General features: G+C 39.1%; 1 protein-coding gene across 1 annotated transcript in view; it reads left to right on the top strand.

The window, feature by feature from the left end:
* GRIA3 (glutamate ionotropic receptor AMPA type subunit 3) overlaps positions 1-23,808 on the top strand; it is a 253,895-nt gene that overhangs the window by 174,156 nt on the left and 55,931 nt on the right. Inside the window, exons 11-12 of the mRNA XM_075940981.2 lie at positions 10,362-10,738; positions 20,152-20,350. Coding sequence (XP_075797096.2) covers positions 10,362-10,738; positions 20,152-20,350 — 576 coding nt within the window. The remainder of the gene's footprint in view (positions 1-10,361; positions 10,739-20,151; positions 20,351-23,808) is intronic.

The following is a 23,808-nucleotide window of genomic DNA, read 5'->3' on the forward strand; positions in this document are numbered from 1 at the left end:
AAATATTCTACAATATTCTGATGCCCCTGTAAACCTCACTCCACAAGGATTAAGGGATATTTCGGAATGGCGGTTTATTTCAATTACAAAATAAGCTAGGCTTAAATAGCTTATTTCGAGCTAAGGGTGCAGTATAGACACACCCTAAATCTCCGCATTTGTGAAACGGGAATAATAATACTTCCTTATCTCACATAGGGAGTTGTGAGGAAGTAATTAATAAACATGTTGGCCATGTCAACACTAAGGGGAAAAGGGCATTTTTAACATGTTAGTTAGAGCAGCGGTTCTCAACCAGGGGTCTGAGGCCCTCTTCCACAAGCAGACTTCAGGGGTCAGCAAAGCATGACCAGTGTGGGACTGTCTAGAGCCCCGGGAAAGAAAGCCAAAGTCCCACAACAAAAGACTGGAGGTCAGGGCGCTGAGTCCTGCCAGCCAGGGCTGAAGCTGAAGCCTGAGTAATTTAGTTTCATGGAGCTCCCTATGGCATGGGGCCCCAGGCAATTGCCCCTGCTTGCTACTCCCTAATGCCCACCCTGGCTTTTACATGAAGAAAAGCTGGTGCTGTGACACAGCTGGACCATGGAGTTTTTATTGCATGTTTGGAGTGGAGGAGGCTTCAGAGAGAAAAAGGCTGAGAACTCCTGTGCTTGAGTGTTAACTACAATACCACATTTAAAACAGGTTAAAACAGATTGGGGTGCATCTAGACTGGCAAGTTTTTGTGCAAAAGCAGTTGCTTTTGCGCAAAAACTTGCCAGCTGTCTACACTGGCCTCTTGAATTTGCACAATGTACAAAATCAGTGTTTCTTGCGCAAATACTTTCACGCTCCCGCTCGGGAAAAAGCCCTCTTATGCAAGAATACTTGCACAAGAGGGCCAGTGTAGACAGGGAAGAACTGTTTTGCGCAAAAAAGCCCCAATGGTTAAAATGGTGATCGGGGCTTTCTTGCACAAAATCGCGTCTAGACTGGCCACGGATGCTTTTGCGCAAAATCATGACAGTCTAGACGCAGCCATTGTAGTTTTACATTGCCTAGTTAACAAGCTAAAACTACCATTTGCCTCATCTACACTAGGATTTTAACATGTGTTAACACACATTAGTTCATGAATACACATTTGTTATGTTATCTAATTGTTAAAAACACATCTTTTTTACCTTTGTCTATATGGCCTTTGAAAGTGTTTTGATTTCTTTGACAGGAGTGGTCAACATTCAAAAGTCAAGTTTTACCAGCAGTTACCACTCAGTAATACATAAGATAAAGGAACTTATTTCCTGTTCTAAGTATAGTGAGAAATTATGGCATCTCACATGGTACTGAATGGTGGTACATGCTGATCTTTAATCACAACTGCTGTATAAATTCATAGCATTAACTTCTACTGTTGCTTACTTGTTTCTGCACTCAATACTTCTGGAGACAGCTGGGGTTTTGCTTCCCAATGGAATATACACATCTACTGAACACCTGGTGTAATGTCTCTCTGATCCTCCATAAGGGGTACATTTAGAATGCAATCTAATTTTTGGACCAATTCCCAGATCAGGCAAAGATCTTTCAAAGTGACTATAGCTCTGGGCTACTTCTCAAAAGCAAAGAACTGATGAATTCTGCAGACAAGAACACCCAATAATTCATGAAGGCAGGAACGAGGCTTTTGTCCCATATTTGTGTATGTGTGCTATGTCTCTTGCTACTCCCCAAGCCAGGAGTGGGAAAGGATCTTCTTTGGCCCTGAGAAGGGAGGAATTCCCAACCCATAGAAGCAGGGATCACCTCCTCTTTCTCCCTGTCTCTCTTTCTTTCTCCTGCAAGGTAGGATGTTTCTCTATAGCTATATAGATGTTTTTATTTTCCTGGTCCCACAGGGAACTCAACAGCTCCTGCCTAGTCAGATTAGTTATCATATGACGGGTTAAGTGTGTAGCATTCTCTTGCACTGCTCAAATGCAAAATGAGCAAGAAACAAGATGCCTGAGATGGCATTATTCAGTAATATTTCTCAGAGATTAGCAAGGCTAGTTGTTTTAGAAACACCTCAAATTCTTCTGTCAGTAGGAGGGTTGGTTGACTGTGCTTTTAAATCTGGCTTAATTTTATGGGTCTTGTTTATTTCATGTCCCGCATCAAGAGAGAAATTCATTCCCACGGTACACTTATTAATTAGGAGTTAAGGCACCCAGGGCGCATCTACACTACATGGAAGATCAACGCTTCTATGGTTGATCTTCCGAGGTTCAATTTAGAAGGTGTAGTATAGACCTGCTAGATCAAACGCAAAGGGCGTTCCCGCTGGCACTGGTAACGATACTCCTACTCGTTGTGAGGAGTAAGGGAAGCCGACGGAATCATTTGCTACTGTCTACCTTCCGCTGTTTAGATGGGGTGTAAGACATTTTGACTCCAGCTACGTTATTTGCATCTTATTTCAACCTTCCCATGTAGTGAAGACCAGGATGTAGAGCCTTAGGTAGATGTCCTTTTAATTATTTTAAATCTATGTGAGTACATTTTTTGCACTGATTTTAACCTATTCATTAATTTTTTGTAATAAACACTGAGAAAATCATGGGCAATTTTAAACAAACTACAAACTGAAAACAAGGGGTCTTGCTTAAAGCACAGCCCAGACTCATTCCCTCTTCAGAAACATTTCTTCCCCCTTTTGTTTACTTTGCTCCTTTTGAGAAAGTTAGGCATTTTGGAAGGTGATTTTGCCTCCAAATGAACATCTAGAACCACTAATTAATAATATCAAAGAAAGTACAGTATTGTGAATAATGGAGGCAATTTGATAAAATGTTCAAAGGTAACTGGCAATATTGGAAACATTTCTAAAATGACTGTCCCGTTATATTTTATTGTGATTTTTTCAAGAACAACTTTCCTATCAATTACTGCAGACAAGAGTTAGAATAACGAATTATATGCAATATAAATTCCCAATATATTTATTCTATTAATGTAAATAAGATAATATAGTCTGCATAACAATCTATCCTTTGACAATAACTGTCAGTGCAAAAGTGGGCATCTGCCAATTTGTCCAATGAATCCTGAAATAAAATATTGCTGGATACATAATAAATCTTTGCTCTTCTACATATCACATAAAGTAACAGCTAATCTCATGATGATCCAGGATTTAGTCACCTAAAAATACACATAGGCCCCCCAGAGAGATTTTCCAAAGTGCCAAATTCCCTAGTTTCTTTTCAGTAGTTAATCATCTAGCAATGGATTCTTGTGACATCAGCACGTTCACAACACATGCATCACGAGTCACATGTCCACTGACTGTGTATGGTTAATATAGAACACAGTGTGGGTTAATAACCATTAACCTACCAAGGGTCTAAAACTATGTTTTGGGGGATCCTTCAGTGAATTAATGCTAGAACCAAATCCTGTAATGTACTTTTAGTTAGCTTGTCCCCCCGAAGGCTTATCATAATACATATATGAACCAACCATGTATTAATTTATAAACCTAACAAATGACTGGTCTCTAAGTAACAAATATAATGATGTTTTAAAATGTAAGGCACCTATAATAGATTTTTCAATAATGAGTTGTGGGTGTTCCTCTCTAGTGAAATGAAACCACACAAATGAGTAAGTCTACAGGAACATTGCAGGATTTGAGAATATACCATTTTCAAGGGCTTCTTTACTTGCATTTACAAAATTTGCAAGCCTATATTCATAACATATTTGTATATGTACCAAGTGATTGCATACATGAAAGGCTAATTAGGAACACCCCTGATTTGCTCGAGCACACCTGGGAGCGGGAGTTGTGAGCAAAAAGGATATGCTTGTGCATATTAAAGGCTTTAGTAAGGAGGCTTTTACAGGGCCCAGTACTGCTGTCCTTTCTCAGAAGAAATCCCAGTTAAAGTCAATTTAGTTTTTATTTTAATGAAATATGTGTCTGGAATAGACTTTACACTTGATTGTGTGGTCACACTCAGGCATTGGCAGGTATTTAAAGTATGTAACTGTGATTAGCTTTCCAAGCTTCTTTTTTCCCCATTTCTCCTTATTAAACTTCCAATGAAAAATCTCTCTAATGCAAACAATAAATGACAGGCTGGCTGAAAGGCATGGACATTGCAATCCGATTTAAATAAAGGCAATATTCACGTTCTTTGTTGCACAGCTCTTAATCATCCCTTATTAACCTTTCCTATTAACTCCCACTCACAACTTCTACTCAAGCATTTTTCATTGGAAGAAGATCGTTTTTGCACAGCTGGAAACCAAAATCTGTATACAATGTGTGCACCGTGTTAGTTACTGATAAATTAAATTTCTTGAAGATTGGAAATTTTTTTGTCCTTTGAAATGATGCTTTACTAATGAAACTTCATTGACTCATTAAATAATATCAATGGTGATCATTACAGAGTGTTTAAAATGAGACAGAAGATAATAAGTAACCTTGTATAATGCTAAGTTGGCTTTTTATAATGAATAGAGCATACATTCATCAAAATCTTTAAAAGGGCCTAGTTCCTTCTCATCCAGGCATTGTAATGAACTGTGCCTGCATTTTGGTACTTTCAGGTATCTGTACTGCCCACCCACCCACCCCAATCCTGGGGGCATGAAGGGCACGAATGCATCGCTCCATGGTCCCCCAAGTAAGCATGCTCCAGTGGTCCACATTTACAAAAAAAGCCTCCCCCCACCCCTACAGAAATTCCTGAGTACGGGCCAGAACCCTTCTCTACCTTATCTGTGCTCTGCTCCAGCACAACTTATCATGACTCTCTAGGGCTGTGTCTTGACTGGCAAGTTTTTCCGCAAAAACAGCTGCTTTTGCGGAAACACTTGCCAGCTGTCTACACTGGCCACTTGAATTTCCGCAAGAACACTAACGACTTCATGTAAGAAATCAGTGCTTCTTGCGGAAATACTATGTTGCTCCCGTTCAGGCAAAAGTTCTTTTGCACAAAAGCTTTTGCGCAAAAGGGCCAGTGTAGACAGCTCAGATTTGCTTTGCGCAAAAAAGCCCCGATCACGAAAATGGCGATCAGGGCTTTTTTGCGCAAAAGCGTGTCTAGATTGGCACGGACACTTTTCCGCAAAAAGTGCTTTTGCAGAAAAGCATCTGTGCTAATCTAGACGCTCTTTTCCACAAATGCTTTTAACGGAAAACTTTTCCGTTAAAAGCATTTGCGGAAAATCATGCCAGTCTAGACGTAGCCTAGGATTCACTAGTTCTCATTGATTCTGTGGTGTTGACAGATCTTGCTGACCGATACTTTTCACCCCCTTCTAGTCACTTCAAATATTTTCTATCAACCTGGGCAGTTTTTACAGTTGCAGTGGTGTTACACTATGACCATAAGCTATTTTTATATTATTGATATAAGTTAAATGTTGCAATATAATATGCTTTCTGCCTGTCACTAAAATGACAAACTACTATGGCTGTTTATTTTATCATTTTCAAAAATGCCTTACTTTTAATTCTAGTTACACAGGGTTGAAAATTCAAATGCTGTAAATTAACTCTCCAAAAGGAAAAACATTAACATGTTCTATTCTAGCATTCAGAATTCAACAGACTTTCCAAACTGAATGCAAATTATGGCCTTATCCCCTAACTGAGAACAAATTCCCCTGCAATTGTCCCACATATGGAAAACCTATTGAAGTCTACAGGCTACAAGATCACATCTTATATATGTCACCAACTACTAAAATGAAGCCTGCTCTGAAAATGGTCAATCTCTAACCAGGGTCCACCACATGCATAGAGCCAACACAGATCCAATAGTCTAATTTAAGTTCTCAAAATAGGGCTCAAAAGAGTGTTAGTCTGCTTCAAAGGGATGAATTTCACCATACAGCACAATTATTGAGATTAGTTAGAGACTAATGTGCTGTACATTGTCAGTGGACTAAAATATTGTTGTTTCTCTGTAAAAACATGTACAATGCATTAATTTATTAATGGTGAAAAGTCCAATCTTGCTCCCATTAAACCTAGTAAGAGTTATGTTTTCAACTTCCATGGTAATTAGCTTAACATTTCAGGGTACAACACCTCCATATTAGGCAACACTGCCTCTGGATGATTCCCATTAGTATAGCAACGATGTGGTGCATATTAACTTTTAATGCCATTTAGGAGCCACTCTAATTTGCCTCACTGAATTCTGTAAACTTTAAGAGCTACCCTTTTTCTTTTACTAAGACAAGTAAGTCTCATTGGAACGAATGGGTCTGTGCACTTGGAAACCATCACATTGAAGAAGAACTAGGAGAAATACTGCAAATGTGTTTAATTATGATGAATTGAATAGTAATCTGCAAAGGGGCACAATCAGGACCGTACCACACACTGAGAGATCTTGCTATATACAGAAACCTTTCCAGGAAATGTTCCTACACCGCCTGTAGGAACCATGAAAGATACATGGACCCTCAGGCTGAGTCATCTACATCAAGTCCGTTGCTACTCTTTGAAAAAAGCCAGTGTTTGACCCACAATAGGCCACAGAAGGTTTTCTGCTGGAGAAATGATGTTGCCATGTCCTAGCATGGGCAGGAGCTCAGAATAGTGCTCTTAGCCAAAATCAGAGGTTGTTGTATCCATCGGTCCTTTCTCATTTGATACTGGCAGGACCCACTTGTGACGTTGGCAATGCATTACGCATCACTTCTCTCTTTCAGTGAGTTTGCACTTGGCCTTTGCCCCAGCACACTCTTGGGGTACTATGCTGCTGCCTTTCAGATGTAGCATGAAACAAAAGTCCTGGCCACATGTGGTCATTAAACATTCCACAGCAATTACAAAAATTCCAGCCAGAGTAGTTCTCGCTAATGTATTCTGCCTACATAAAATGCTTGATTTCCTGTTCTAAAGTGATGTGCGGTAGTTAGTTATCACAGTTCTTTGCAGAGGTGGTTAATAAAGAAGTGAACCTTGTATCTAGTTCATAGTTTAAATTAAGTGTGTTAAGATGTTTCAGGATACAAAGAGACAGAGGGAAAATTTTCAAAATTACCTCAGCATGTGAGACTTAGGAGTCTAAGTCCCATTTTCAAAAGTGATTTAGGCACTCTGTGTTAGCTTGAAGCTACTAAATGCCTAGGTTTTTTTTAACATGGAACTTAGGTTTCTAATTCAATTAGGTGCTTTTGAAAAATGTAATCTGGTACTACTTTATGTTGGGACCAATACCGATACTCTTGTTAAATATTGCCTTACTCCACAAATAGTCTAATAAAAGTCAGTGAGACCAGTTGTGGAGAAAATCACTACTCAAAGTGAGTAAAATGTTCAGAAACAGGATCTCAATTATTATTATTTCATTTTCAGGCTTCTTTTACAAGCACTTAAGCATTTTAGCCCAGATAGTAATGGATTTAGAAAAATAAAAATCAAACAGCACTGTGCAATCCTGCACACATTCGTGCGAGTAGTCCCATTGAATTTTCAAAATTAGTTTGCAGAAAAAGTTGGACTGATGCTGAAATGAGTGCATCTTTGTATATAAATATTACTTGCTATCTGTTTATTAATATTAGATTTCTCCCTCTCCCTTAAGAAACATGAACAATACAGCATGCACTTTCTCTGGGTTTTAAAATATTAAAATCTCTTTTCTGTTCATGTTCTAATTATACACAATGCTGTGTTAGTTAAATATCAGTTGACATGCACATTGAAAACATTAGATTAAGCTGAACCCTGCTGTAGCTCCACTGAACTCAATAGTTTTACACCATAGATGAATATGATTATTGTTAATCCTACAACTCAATCATTCAACATTTAAAACAGCATTAAATCCAGGGTGCAAGCTTGAAGGTCATACATGTTTTAAAAAATGACTTTAATTTGATTCAGAAAAGCTTTTTGGTACCCTCATGAATTGCATATAAGTTTCAGAGAGAAGTATTCCAGGTTGTTGGTTGAAAATGTGTAGACTAAACTCTTCTGGTGTATTAATTCTGGAGGAATCTAGCTGAGACAGATATCTCACAAAAGCAGCTTTACCTACACCGTACATTTCATAGCTACTTTTCATAATGCCTTCAAGGCAAATTTCATTCTATAGGTAGCAAACATCCAGCAAAGAGAAACAGATTATTTTTGTTTAGATACTTTTGGTACAGACTCTCAGATGATGAAAACAGGCAGAGGTTTATTTCCTTCCGTGGAGCTACTCTGACTAACACCAGCAACAGATCCGGCTCTTTTTATGGAAAAAAGTGACTACTTTTGCATTGCAAAATGTTTCCCAATTCTCTGGAGCATTGTTACTTTGTGAAAGTTACAGTGCAGGGAAAGAGGGAGGATTCCATCATGAGTTTTGCTTAAGGCAAAAACTTGTGACACTGTAAAAAGTTAGAACATGGTATCTTAAGCTTTTTCTAATACATCTGCCCGAATTGACCCAATTCACTTAGGTGGTAGGAAAACTTTGGGTAAGACTGGTTTTAAAAAAGTCCCAGTGTTGTCATATCTCTCAGTGCTGGATTCTGCTTACTGAAATCAGCAAAGTACAACTGGGCCCTGAGTTTTTTAAGGACTGATTTTCGTAAGATGTAGTTCCATTGCTTACTTGCACCAAACTAGCCTCATCAATAGCCCTCAGCCAACCTTGATACCAAAATCATTAGCTATGAAACTATAAGAAAAGATATATATGTTCAGTACTTCTTGTTATATTCTTATTATCACCAAATGTGAGAGAGTAAATGGAGAAATGCAATGAGATTAGCCTTGTAAAGTTTCTAGATCCTAAAAGAAAAGCAATCACCCAAGCATGGAGATAGTTATTGGATGAATTATAGACACCATCTCCCACCAAGAGGTATATCTGAGATCCATCCTGTATTTGAAGCAGCCTAATTTGCAAGCGTCACAAACAATACAAGCTATTTATTACATAACCACTCAGTGACCTGTATTACAGCTGTTTAATATTCCATAGTTCCATTGCAGTGTAGATGAAAAGGATTGCAATGCACACTCCCTTCTGCAGAAAATCAAAGAAGGAGAGCTCTTCTACAATGACAGCACTAAAATGATGAGGTTTACATATAAATAAAAGCAGCTCCTTTTCTTCTGAGTGCTTCATCCTTATAGTAGCCATTTGATTGTTCTTTAAGATTTTTCAGAGAAAAATCCAATTGTGTTAAACAACAGCTACATGGGAAAATCACTGTCTCATATCCCATCTCAACATTTCCAGTCTTTATTCAGTTATTTTGCTATAATTCAGTGGCATTTGGTGCCTCATTTTGTTAGTTCCTTTGAAAATCTCAGCCTGTCAACAAATCAGTTTGGACTGATCTTGCAAAAATGAAAAAAAGAGATTGAAAGAGAGAAACTTCAAACCATAGAGAGCCACAGAATTTGTCCATTAAGTCCTCAAGCAGGTCTCTCATACAGATTATCACTGGAAAACCACAAAAGCTATAGAGAGAATACCCTTGTCATGTCATAAGCCTTCTAGAGTGTTTGTAAGAGCAATATAATCACAAACGTGCTCAGCTAGTCCTGATATTTCCAGGTGTTACTGTACTTATACCTTTCTAGAATTTAGGGAAACAGTATCAAATGTTTTCTTAAGGAATCAAAGTGGACACAAAAGGCCTGTCATCAAAATTATCCACCTGTAATTTCACTCCCCAACAAAATCCTGTTGCATGACAGGTTTTTGACTTTATGACAACTTTAATGTGTTAATGGTCGTTTCATGTGAATGTTATAATAAGACTATATTACGTAACCCTCTTCATATTCAGGAAGTGTAGACTCAATTATTATGTAATTGTACAGCTCACTTTCTTTAAGAGCATAAGAACGGCCATACTGGGTCAGACCAAATGTCCATCTAGACCAGTATTCTGTCTGCCAACAGTGGCCAGTGGCAGGTGCCCCGGAGGGAATGAACCAAACAGATAATCATCAAGTGATCCATGCCCTGTTGTCCATTCCCACTTTCTGACAAATAGAGCCTACGGACACCATCCTTGCACATCCTGGCTAATAGCCATTGATGGACCTGTCCTCCATGAATTTATCTCTCTTTATTTATATTAGTTGGAAAACATATAAAGCTAGGTTACGTGTCTATGCTCCACTGTGCACCTTGTGAAGAATCCTGCATAATTTTTTATTATTAACAATTTTCAATCAATAATGTGATGTTCTTAAACCATTTTAATGACTCCAAAACACATACGATTTGCAATAAAGTTTGAACCTAATGATTCTTGTAACTCTTCATTGGTTTATCATTTAAGTATTTCGTTTGAGGCTCTAGATTGAAAATATGTGGTGATTGTTCTGTAACTAATGCTCATATGTTCTCTCTTTTCAGAGAGCAGACATAGCTGTTGCTCCGCTCACCATAACATTGGTACGAGAAGAAGTCATAGACTTTTCAAAACCCTTTATGAGTCTGGGCATCTCCATCATGATCAAGAAGCCTCAGAAATCTAAACCTGGAGTATTCTCCTTTCTGGATCCTTTGGCTTATGAAATTTGGATGTGTATAGTCTTTGCTTACATTGGAGTCAGCGTAGTTCTTTTCCTAGTCAGCAGATTCAGTCCTTATGAATGGCATTTGGAAGACAACAATGAAGAACCGCGTGACCCCCAGAACCCTCCTGACCCTCCAAATGAGTTTGGAATATTTAACAGCCTTTGGTTTTCCCTGGGTGCCTTTATGCAGCAAGGATGCGATATTTCTCCAAGGTTTGTTCCATATCACACCATCACCTTCTTGCATTTTATGGTCATATGCTCATGCCATGGTGCATATATGTTACTTTCTCAATTTTTTTCAATTCCAAATTTTTTGTTTAACATTCCATCCAATGCTAAGCTTCATCATCAAGCCACTATGCTTATTCACCTAGTAAGTGTGTGAGCGGCATTGCCTTTAATGCCATTCATGCATTTCTGCAAAAACTTATATACACCATGTTGAGACTGTAAAATGCATAGGGTTTTACATTTTCAGCAACGCTTGGAGGGCTACCGTGTTTTTGCTGCATATCTCATTTTACGGTCATCTGCTTGGTGCATATAACATACTTATTTTGCTTTGCAAAATAAGAACAGCTTCAAAAACCACATGCAACAGCACTTTAAAACACCTCCATGCCAGTCATAACTTACGCTGACCTTTTGATTTTCCTTCAAGCTTTAGTTTTTCATTTGTTTTCATTGCTCCATTCTTTCATTTATTACTAAGTTGTTTATTATCACATTCATATATTCATTTCTCCATATGTACGTCTCAAAGAGTTGTTATGTATTGTACTGTATGTGCATCATTATGTAAATTTACTCTTGTCTTATCTCCTTGTGTTTGTAGGCAATGTGGCCTTCTAATAAGTGTTGCCATTTTTCATAAAATAACTTTTTTAATGCAAATCGTCTTTCTGAATAAGCCATTAGGAAAACAGATGTGATGTTAGCTCTGTTTTAATACACAATACTGATATTAAGTCTGTAGAATTTAATTACTTTTTAAAGAACATTTTACAAAGCACTGAAGAGTGATCAAGTTCTCTTGACTGAACAATGCATACTTCAAAATGTTTTTAAATAACACAGGAAAAATATTTCTATGCATGCATCATTAAAATATATTGCTGATGTCTGTGATAAGCATTAAAGCTACATATCTTTATAATAATGGATCTTAACTGGTTTGTATAATACCATTTTTAAAGTCAATTTATAGCTATGATAATTATAAAAAAATATAGACTCATTTAGTACAAATAATATGGCCTTTCCTCTTTAACAAAGATTGTGAACATATGTATATATTACTATAGAGAGACAAAAGATTTTCTAATATGCCCTCATATTCCAAACAAATAGAACCCATTTCCATAATTTTTCTGCACCCTTCTCAATGTGCAGACAATAGCTTAAGACTGAAAAATTACCAAACTGCCATAGTCTCTATAATAAGAGAAATTTTGGGTGTAACTCAAGCCCTATTGAAGTCCAGGATAAAATTTCCATTGACTTGAACAGGCCAGAATTTCATCACTTATAATCTAGTGCTGATTCTGACCCTGCACTCCTTGCACACCCAAATCTCCTATTGATTTCATTTAGGATTTAGGACCCATAAAGAATGTCTGACTAGATGGTTATATTCAAAAGCTAGCAATTTGCATAGGTTAGCAGTGAAGAAAGATAAGTTGATTCCAGTGATTATCTTTTTTTTTAAATTACATGCACAAATCACATTTTCCTAAATATGTTCAAACATTAACGTTAGCAATAAATCTGTTAAATGAATAAAAGTACCAAAGGGCAACCTGATTGTGTATATATAGCCTGTAGCCTATTCCTCATGTTTATGCACTATGTTCATGGTTTAGTCCCAAAATCTGTACCAAACTGTGCCCCTTTGCTTGCTATTAAAAATATGGAGCAGTATTAGCATTTAAATTGCTGTTGACCATGTGTTTGCCCAATTTAAAGGACCGGGAAATAAGCACTGGGACATCACATGGAAAGCTGCAGGCATTATGCTATTTCCACTAGACCTGTTTATTGACAGTAAATAGAAATGCATAGGGTGTTTTTGGTGAGGCTTTCAAGTGACTTTTTGACCTTGTATATTTTGCATAATGAATTAAATATATTCTCTCTTTATCAATACCACAATTATAACTGGCTTAGAAATGCCAAAAATGGCAGTAAATATGTCCAGCCATATTCATATTAATACGTGAAATATCCTATGAAGACATTATTCAGCTGCTTGGTTAATTTTAATGATAACAGACAGCCAGAGAGTTAAATGAGTTTTTACCAAAAAAAAAAAAAAAAAGCCTGTAGCATTTTAAAAATTCCAGCAACACTGTTACTTTGAGCATTGTGCTGATTTAATGTCTAATTTATTTTCCATAAAAAAGAACTATTCCCAAGCATTCCATTTTGAATCCATAGGTTTGTCAGGAAGAAAACTAATTCACAGTACATTGGGTATATTGAATGTTTCATAATATTTTTGTTGGCATTAAAAGGGATTCATTCTTCTATTGTAAGTTTGCCTGAATATGTTTCTTATGTGAGAACGTAGAGTGCTTTTCAAAGGATGCTGATGAGCATTCTGAATGGAAAGATCACTTTTGTGCATCCTGATAGAGGCTCTTTCAGCCACCATTGTATGGAGTAACTGAGACATCTCTTGGCTAGTTAGATCTGTGATGGGTGAGTATTCTGTGTGGATATTCCAGTGGATATATCCCTATAGTCTCTGTGTTTAATAGGATTCATCGAACATGAATCAGATAACAGCTACTCTCTGTGTTCAGTACATCCCACTGTGGAATCAACATTTGTTCCAGCTGTTTTGTTCTGCTACCCAAGACTACTGTGTTGTCAGCATAATGAGCTAAAGTATTGAGAATTCACTCATGGTGGTTCAGGAATAGATTACCTAGCTTTCTTTTGATGGAGACTCTGTGCAGTAAATGAAAAACAGCACACAAGATAGTCAAATTTGCAACTGGTTTTGAGCAAAATCTTTCCCCACAAGTTGTACAAATCAGTGTCTTTTCACTCTGCATTTGTGCAGAACTTAGGGGACAGAGTAAGCAACTGCTTCTATAAAAGTAGGCTCTTTTATTTAAAAGTATTGCATGAGTCTAGTAGGTTAAGGCTGTTGAATGCCGGGGGCCTATTAAAACCACGTGATCCTACTAAAAGCATTGGGAGTTACTTATACAGATTGAACCTCTCTAGTCCAGCACCCTCAGGCAGAGCTGGTTTTAGGAGTGGGTGAGCCGGGCGGTAGCCAGGGGCCGCCATTTTGAAGGGGCTGCAGACAGAGCTGGTCTTAGCGAAGGGTGGCTGCTACTGCATTTTGGCCCGACCTCCCAAACTCCCCAAACCCTTTTTTTTTCTGCTTGACAAATTTTCCCTGGCTTTTTTTTTTTTTTTTTGCTTGGCCCGGGGCTGCCAATTGGTTGGGCCTGGGCCTGTCATCAGGACCTGAGCAGTGCCGAACCAGAGACTTTTCCAGACCACGCAAAGTCAATATTGCCTAGCTGAATTAACAGCACTTCTACTGCTTACTGAGCTTTTAGGAGACATTTAGGGGTAAATTAGAGCTAAATAACAGCACAGAACACTGAGAGCCAGGACTGGTGGCTGTAAACAAACTTTATGGGACCACAAGAAACTTGGCCACACCCAAGATAAGTGGATATCTGGCTAATTAAAAATATGCCAGACCATGGACATTGCTGGACCAGACTGTGACAGACTAGAGAGGTTCAACCTGTAGCGGAATTTTCAAAAGCACCTCAGCATGTTAACTCCCATGGAGTTCCTGTGGCAGGAGAATGGGAGTCAGAACTGGAAAAGTTGTTGTATTTTATTTCATGAGCTGGGGTTTGGGTCATGTGGTCAAATCCAAAAAACTTACAGCTCACACAGCTCCATCACACATAATGAGCTTTCTGGTGATGTAAATGCAGAGCTTGGCTCACAGTTTAGAGTATGGTAGATTAGATGTATACTTGAAAGAAAAAGTGACTGTAGAGATTCAGATTTTCCCAGAGGAAGTTCAGTGGTTTCCATTCAACTTTACTAGTGCTCATATTTTATTAATCTTTTATTGGTGATAGGAGACCAATTAAAAATGGATGTCTGCAATGCCAAATCTTATAATTTTTATAGGAAATAATACACATTTTCTGTGAAGAGTAGAGGAAAAACCCAGGCACTTTTGATTAAAGATAAGAATTTGTTTCTGTATATTACTACTCTGCAAAGTAAATGCAACTTTTACATAATGCTGCTATGTTTTTCTTTTGTTGCTAATTTGCTCTCGTTTAATTCCATGCTTCCTTTCAAATTTCCTCTCAAGATATGCTCAGTTTCTATTTATTCCCATTTCACAGCTCCTCATGAAAACTATGTTGATAATGCTGTCATTCAATTGCCATGCCTTTGTGTCAGTCTCAGTATGAATTAGTTAACACAGGATAATTCGTTTTAAATGAATGTTGTACAATTTGCCAGCTCGCTGAGGAAATGTGCATTTTATAAAATATCAAATATTGGTTAGATTTTTTAAACAGGATATTTTAAATCAGCAATGCTGCATACCTTGCGCAGGTGTGACCTCTTGACAATGATTGTTGTAGGCAGTGCTTTTTTTGTATTTAAAAAAAAATGGTACCAGTACTCCAGGGGAAAAGTTGTTGAGCTCTAACTGGAGGTGCCGGTACTGAGTACCAGGCAGTACCATCTCAAAAAAAAGCACTGATTGTAGGTGTTTTAAGACTCGGTCCTTTTCTCTGTAATTTTTATCTGAGTCATGGACAATAAGTTATGTGATAGCTCAAATAAAACTATAAGTATTCCCCTATTATCAGCCTGATTTAATTTAGAGTTTACATGCTAACCCTATTTGTCCCTCAGCCCTCTACACCACCCCATGCAGTGAGTATAAGGAGTGCTCATATCAGCAGACAGAGTTGGGAGAGGAAGGTCCTCTGATGTTACTTTCCCCATAAAAGAGGCTGACAGATCCTGCACAATTGCATTCTTGATCTTTTACTGGCTGAACTAGACACTTTTTGGTTGGACTAGACATCTTTATTTTCCTCAGCGATTTTTTCCCCCAATCCTGTCCAATTCACCACTAGTAGCTACTTTACGGTAGGTTGTTTCAGAGTGGTGGGTGTTTAATTTTTCTCTGTGTGCTCTCTGGAGCACTCTGGGGAAAAACAACTCTCTTGTTTCATCCAGCATTCTCTGAAATGAGTTCTGCTGTTGGTGTGAAGAGACGCACGTTCCAGATTTAACCAAAATAAATCAGAAAACTGGAGAATTAACCTGCTCTTCCATCCTCTGGGAACCATCTCTTGCCTTTCACGTTCCTCGGACAATCCAACTCTTTGAGCAATCTCTCCTCTCTTCATCACATCACTAGCTTAATGTCCAGGCTCTCCTGATCCTAAGTTGTTGTCAGGTATTTTATCTTGTGTCTTTTTGTCTTGTACTATATCATTGTAAGCATTTGGGGACGTACAGAGCTATATAAATTCTTGTAACATCATGTGGCCCTGTGGTTTCACTGTTCCTGTAGCCCAAACCTGAGGTCACTAAAGAAATATCAGTGACTCTTCTTGCAGAAAACTCATGTTGCATTTGTTGTAGTTTTGAGTCAAGGGGACAGAGTCAGTTCTTCTTAACCTGCTTTTGACAAGTCCAGCTTCCTTTGGGATGGTGCTCAGTCCTGGAGCTCCCACAGTGGACATGCTGAGATGTTTTTATTTTTATTTTGGTGGCATATAAGCTGATTTCTAAGCACTAGCCTCCCTTAGATATCATCACAAGATATCATCACATAGTACTGCTAACACATCCTTCACAGGTGCACTTTATTTCTCTGAGGAACATCATAAAGAGATTCCTTGGGCTGCTCCATTACTTCAGCTTGCAGTGATGTAACTAATCTTTAGAGATGTGTTTTTTAGTAGGCTTCTGCTTGGGCAAACTTGGACTGGACCTTCAAGCTTTTTCACGGCTCATGTTATCAGAATGATGTAATGATCATGTCTGTTCCCAACCTCTTCTAATTCTGTGTAGATGCCTGAAAGGAGGAAGAGAAGACTTCTCATGCACTTATTGCAAAGAGCTTTTCATACATGTTCCACAGGGGACCTAGAATTTAAAAAGTCAAGTCACTTATTTATCCTTTTTCGAGGCCTCAAGGAAATCTTGTCAGCCTCTATGCCTTGCGTGTCTTATTGAGTGTGAGACTGCATTAAGAAAGCTTATGCTGTCCAAAACACTGAAGGTTTCTGTCATAGCTCATGCCTTGAAAGTCATCTCTTCCTCATGAGCATAGAGGCAATACTGCCCTTCTAAACAATATGGCTATTCAAACATCATTACAAATCGGATGCAGCGGACTCTGCAAATATTGACATCAGCAGGTGGGTGATGTGTGCTATAATCCATCCGTATTGCAGTATCTTTGGATACCATCTTGCAGCTGTTCTTGCAGGGGGATTTGTTGTTGACATTCCCTGGGCTAGAGGTATATGGCAGAATTCTTACTTCATACCTGTCAGTGTGATTTCCCATGTCCCTCTAGCCCAGCCCAGATTTCCCATTCTGTTTCTGTTGTTATGAATGTATTTTTTGATGCTGGGTTTTCTTAGAATTGAACAGAATTTTTATTACTCAGAAAATCTCTCAGTGGGCGAGGCCCGCCAACCCTCCTTTTTTTTAGAATAGGGGTAAGATTATGGCACAAGAATATTGCCTTTTCCCCATCTCCATGTGTTGGTAGGCGAACTTGTACCCACTGCCTGGGGGTGGCACAGAGGAGCTTGAAGGAACCCAATAACCAGGTAAGAATTTCTCATTTTCTCTACATTAAGGGAAAGAATGGTGAATCTGCTTCAAACCTTCCTGCTGGAATTGTCTGTTTCTTTATCATCCACTGCAAAATATTGGTGTCTAGTGACACTTTCTTTTGCATATGCCATGTAAATAATCATTAGCACTTCTGTGTATAAAATTAATTATGTATGGTGGGAGCCAAATTCATAAGAATACATATTCTTAGGTATTTTCATATACATCATGCTCTTAAAAAATATGAAAACTTTAAGTTGTGGTGGATTTTGGTTTTAATTTCCTCACCTCTTCTACTCAACATAGATATTTTTTCTTGCTTTATCCTGTCAAGAAAGAACTCTTAGGTGGAATGTTAGGCAGAATATTTATGCATGCATAAACAACAGACCAAAAAAAAGAGAACTGTATGAAGTTTGCAAAGACAAGAACCCACAAAGTTAGGAAATGCCACAATTATAGTTGCCGGCACCAGTAAAATACCTGCTTTCCTCCATGCCATGTAAAATGGAGGAACATTTTCCAAGCTGAAGAGTTACTGGTTTCGCAACAGGCATTTAGCCCAAAACACTGAGTTCATGATTATAAATCAAACATATCAATGGCTCATTTCTCAATGTGGCAGGTATGCTGTTTCTAAGATTAAATATACTGCAAGTGCAGTAAATAAGCCCTAATTTTCAATCATTTCTAGTGAATTTGAACATAAATTTGGAGCTACAGAATCAAGGTCCATATATTTGGGACCTGATTCTGACTCCACTGCAATCAGTGAGAACTAAGGGGAAAAAGTAGCTGACTAGACAATTTTGTAGGAGTCTTCTGCATCGTTACTGATCACAATGTCACTGATCATCAGGAGCTTAAAATGAAGTATGCATATAGTCCACTGACTTCAGTGAAATTACTCATATACTTATATACATTGATGGATTTGGACAAGAGTGCTCTGTACCATGTGGGTCCATGCCCTAACACTGGGCTTTTGCTTGAAGGAGTACAGGTTTGGTCCTCAGACAAGCATTTAGGGCCTTGTACTCAGTTAAGATTACTTGTCTGCAATGGGCGTACACTCATTTACACCAACTGAGGACTGGCCTTTTGTTTATTTTACAGTGATTTAATTTCATTGCTTTTGCATTTTTTTAAAAAGCTAATGGATGAAAACCAGGCAGGGATTCCATTTTTCACTTCACACCGATGCTGCTTTGCGGGTGTAGGCTGACATGGCAGGGTGGCAGACCCAAATGATTACATAGGAAGATGCCTGGTTTAGAATAGTGGCTTTTAGACATGCACATTTTAATTAACACAAAATAGAACAGGATGCCTCATTTCAATGTGTAGGATTCAGACTCCCTAATGCCCATTGAACCATGGCATGAGCAAAGCTCATATTGTTCCCTTGGAGTAACTCCCCCTGTGCAGGCCTCTGCAGGCAGATTGTTTAGCTCCAGGTGTTGCATATAATCAGCCAGCAGGCAGCATTTTCTTGATTGTATGGGACTTATCTGCCCACTACCTATCTGCTGCAGACTGAGTGGGAACATGGGAGAGTTCCTGTCGTTACCAGTCTCCTGCTTCTACTGGTCAGCTGCCCCATTCCTGGCCCCTCAATCTTTCATCTACTTGTCCTGCCTTATGACTGTAACTGAACTGCCTGCTTCAGGTTATGGTTGTTTTAAAATGCTTTAAAATGCTGGGTAGTAATCAGTACAGCAGTGTGTTCAGGCCCACCAACTGAGGAGGGGGGAAAAGCCAGGGGAGCAATGGAGCAGTTGCCCTGGGGCCCAGCAATTCACTGCTACTTTAAATCACCGCCAAAGTGCCACACTGTGCACTCCAGCCAGCTCTGATGGTTGGGGAGGACATTGTACCTCAGTCTAGGTGGCACTGAGAGCTGGCTGTCCCCAGTCTTGCCACTTTCTGCTGGAGGCTCCGCCCCTCTGGGGACACGGACACTGCTCCCCCACACACCTTGCCGAAGACCCACAGAGGTTGTTGGCTCCCCTGAGTTCCATTTTTTTCTTATAAATAAATTGCCAACTGCTTTATTAATACCATGTTACACCTGTGAATATGACACAATAATCTACAATAATATGACACTACACATCCAATTAACCACTCATTACCTTGCTTATTCCTTTCGTGGCATAAAACTCATAACTAGGTACTATTCATAAGTAGGTTCTGCTAGGACCAAGTGAAAAGTACACAAATACGGTCTTAAAGTATCAGGTGTATCATCCTCAGCTTTGTTGCTGAAGCTTTTCTCTGTCAACTTCGGGCCTCATTAAAAATTAATTTAAGGCCAAAATTTTAAGTGTTTTAATATGTGTCTATAAAATTTGCATATGTCCCCACTTGCACAGACTCATAAGCACATATGCACTTAATCTCAGATCTACCAAGACTTATGTCTGTACCAATAGTGTGTAAAATTAAGTCATCCCACTGAAATCTAGGATTAGAGACATCTCTCGAGCACCATACTCAATTTTTACTCAAACGACCAATTCAATGAGAATTCTCCTAATTAATACCTGGGTGAGGGTGTCAGGAGTTGGCTTACGGTCATCCATTTTATGTGCACAAGAAACATCTGCAAAAATGGATTTTTGTCCACCAAAAAGGTGTGTGCGCAAACTTTACTGGCCCTATTTAGGGTGCTATAATAAACATGTTGCTTCCCTTCTAGAAGAGAATCCAGTAATGGATGAACAATTTTGACCCTGTCTGTTTTACCATAGATCTCTCTCAGGACGAATTGTTGGAGGAGTCTGGTGGTTCTTCACACTCATCATCATCTCTTCTTACACCGCCAATCTCGCTGCTTTCCTGACTGTGGAAAGGATGGTCTCTCCCATAGAAAGTGCCGAGGACCTGGCTAAGCAAACTGAAATAGCCTATGGAACTTTGGATTCAGGCTCAACCAAAGAATTTTTTAGAGTAAGTAGAATGGCTTGTAGCAGCTTTGTGAAACCTCTCTCACAGTTTTCCTAAATTATAATTGACTCAAGGTGCTGAGTCTGCAAGCACTTACAAATGGGCTGAACTTTGCTTCTGCTAATAGTTCCGCTGACAGCATCATGGAGAGAAAAACTTTAAAGGAGCAGATTTAGTTATTTGGGGTAGTTCTATACCAAAAGTCCAGAAAAAAGTTTTGGTGCCCCAGTTTCAGAAGTTTAGCACACTGTGCTGCAATATAATGGCCAACATACTATTTACAGTAAAATCCGAAGAGCAGTGACCTTTGGGTGGTTCATATTGCCAGCGGTCACATAATAATTAGCGCTTCCAATTTTGGCCTGTCTTTGCCATAATTAAAAAGCAGCTTGGGGAGAAGCAGGCTTTTTTATTGTATATGATAAATTGCATGTGGGAAATATTTCAATATTGTACAGAAATCTGGTGGGGGAGGTTCATTTAGTAAGATAACGCTTATGTCGGGGAGGTTACAGGCTGGAGACTGGATGTGGTGAAAAATATGGGTTTAAACTGAAAACTAAGTGCAAGATCTTCCACTGATATAAATCAACCCAGGCTCTGGCTCCAAAAATACAAATCAGACTGCATGAGCAGTCTAGCATTTAATTACTCTATTCACTGCTGTCCATGACCAGAAGAGTTTTGGAGACTGAATCAGTTTTCCAGGCTAAGGAGCTGAAGCCCAAGCCCCCTACTCCTGCAATCCCGCCAGCATAAGGTCAAAGGGTCAGGCCCTAGGTGTTGTATTAGTGGTACACAGGAGTAATTTAGTGGAGAATAATGGCCTTACTGTTGTGTTGCTAACAATTCGCTTGAGGAGCACATCCATTTTAAGGTAGTGTCCAACATCAGGTATTTGCTGGGACTCCTGAGTGACCAGGAATAAACTGTTTAAAGGAATGGACGATGCCTTCCTTACCCTGAGGTCAATAACTCCTGTTCAGTGGGAGCCAAAAGAAAAAAAACCCTCTAAAAATTATCTAAACCACATTAGATACTTTAAAATGTTATCACTTTAAAGCCCCTTCTGGCCTTTCCAGGCTAAATGGCTCTGTGGCTGAGCGATATCAGACATCAAGGCTGTGACATTTTTATATGCAGAAAAACTTGCAACGGTGCAAGATTGATGATGGTCCAACCTGAGACTAGGGCAGGTTTGTTTGAGAGGAAGGAGGCTGTAGGCTGTTTGAAGCTGCTCAGAGGGTGAGACTGTATCAGTGATCAGAGAGTGGGTAAAACTTTCAAAGAGCATGATATATACATGCCCTGTAGTTTATTCTCTGGATATTGCCTTCACATGGGTCTGTGTACAAACACATACCCCAAATATTTATTGTTTATACTGGTGGTATCTGGAGATGCTACATTTGCACCCCATTTCACATATTAAAGCATTCAATGCTGAAGCCTCTACCTTCATTGATAAATGCTGACCTTTTTTAATGGTGACTTGAGTGTGTAAAATTGTGCGTATTATGTTTAATCACCTTTCACCACATACATATTTAGACAGCATCTCTATTAACAGAAAACATAGTTTCTGGCAGAAAAGCAAGCACAGTATTAAAAATATTTGATGCTATTTCCATGTGCCTCACTTTTTCTGCGGGAAAATTCTGCATCTGAGTAGCATGCACCCATTAATATGGAAAAAAGTAGTGTTAGGAAGAGTTATTTTCTTAACAGACTGATGGAAATCCCATGGAAATCCCTTCTCAGAGCAAGATCAAAGGAGCAAGTATTTTGTGAAAGGATACAAAGTCTAGTAAACATATGAATACTTTATTGTACTGTTAATAGTCTTAGGATATTCTCAAGATAGAGGAAAGCAGGATAGGGATGAGTTATAAAGAGCTGCCTGTCAAGGCATAAAGAAAAAGGAAACAGGAATGAGAAGTGAACAGACCACTGGCAACAATGGGAGCAAGCACGAAATTCTGTTTTATGCTAATCAGGAGGACAAGGGGGGAGAGGAATTGTGGCACAGCAACTGGACCTCCTCTGTCCCTGTCCCTGTACATGCTACAAGTGGCAGTAACTGATGTTTGTCCACATTTTACTTCCTTAGGGTATGTCTACACTAGCCCCCTCGTTCGAACTAGGGAGACTAATATAGGTATTTGAAATTGCAAATAAAGCCCGGGATTTAAATATCCCGGGCTTTATTTGCATATTCCCATCCAGGAGCCATTTTTAGATCCCCTTAATCTGAGCTAACTGCCCGCGGCTACATGCGGCAGTCAAACGTTAACTCGAACTAAGTCCTTAGTTCGAGTTAACTGTTACACCTCATGGAATGTAACATCAAGGGTGTGTCTAGACTACAGGGTTTTTTCAAAAAAAGTGGCCTTTTTTCGAAAAAACTTCCCGAGTCTAGACTGATGCTGTGTTCTTTCGAAAGTAAATTGAAAGAACTCGGCAGTTTTTTCAACAGCAGAAAACCTCATTTTACAAGGAATAATGCCTTTTTTCAAAAATGCTCTTTTGAAAAAAGTGCTATGTAATGCAAACTGTGCTTTTTTGAAAGAGATCATGCAGACTGCCTGGGTGCTCTCTTACAAAAAAGCAGCTAGCTTTTTCGAAAGTACTAGTTGTAGTCTAGACGCTCTTTTTCGACAGTGTCTTTCGGAAAAGCCTCTTTCGAAAGAGGCTTGCAGTCTAGATGTAGCCCAAGAGAATAACCAACTCAAGTATCATGTTGGAGCATGGAACAGATTGTTGTACTTCATCTTCTTTCATTGATTTGAGACAAAGGGGAATGTCCTTATGTGAACACACTCCTTAATAATTTTTTCATTATATCATCTCTATTAGCTCCCTAGCATGATTGTAATGTTGTCTTAAAACTCAAGGTAACTCTTACAGAAGTTTGCAGCTGCTGAGTGCCTGCTTCATAGATTATATTCACTCTGTGCTTTAGACTTTGTCACTCCCAGCAGCGCTGAGAAAAGGGTTATAATGCCCTAGTGTAGACAGAGAACACAGGAGTGTAAGCTGACCACAGACCACAATGGTGAAAGTGCTGGTGTACTATCTCACCCTTTCCACATTAGTGCTTCCTCCAGAGCTGCGCCAGTGTAAGCCAGGTATGGGCAAAGTGCTACCAATTCCCATTGCAGAAGCATATACAGGCAGTCCCCGGGTTACATGGATCCGACTTACATCAGATCCCTACTTACAAACAGGGTGAGGCAACCCCGCACTAGCTGCTTCCCCCCAGCAGACCAGGGAGATGTGAAGTTAGCGCCCCCCCCCAACAGACCAGGGAGACGCGGAGCGGCTTTTCTCAGTAGACACCTCAGCTTGAGAATAAAGGACTGAGGGAAGTGAGGTGTGGAAGAATAAAACTGAGCTCTGGAGAAATGTTTGGCTAGAGTTTCCCCTACAATATGTACCAGTTCCGACTTACATACAAATTC

Source organism: Pelodiscus sinensis, chromosome 13 (genome assembly GCF_052426305.1).
Source record: "Pelodiscus sinensis isolate ZL-2025 chromosome 13, ASM5242630v1, whole genome shotgun sequence".
Taxonomy (NCBI): domain Eukaryota; kingdom Metazoa; phylum Chordata; order Testudines; family Trionychidae; genus Pelodiscus; species Pelodiscus sinensis.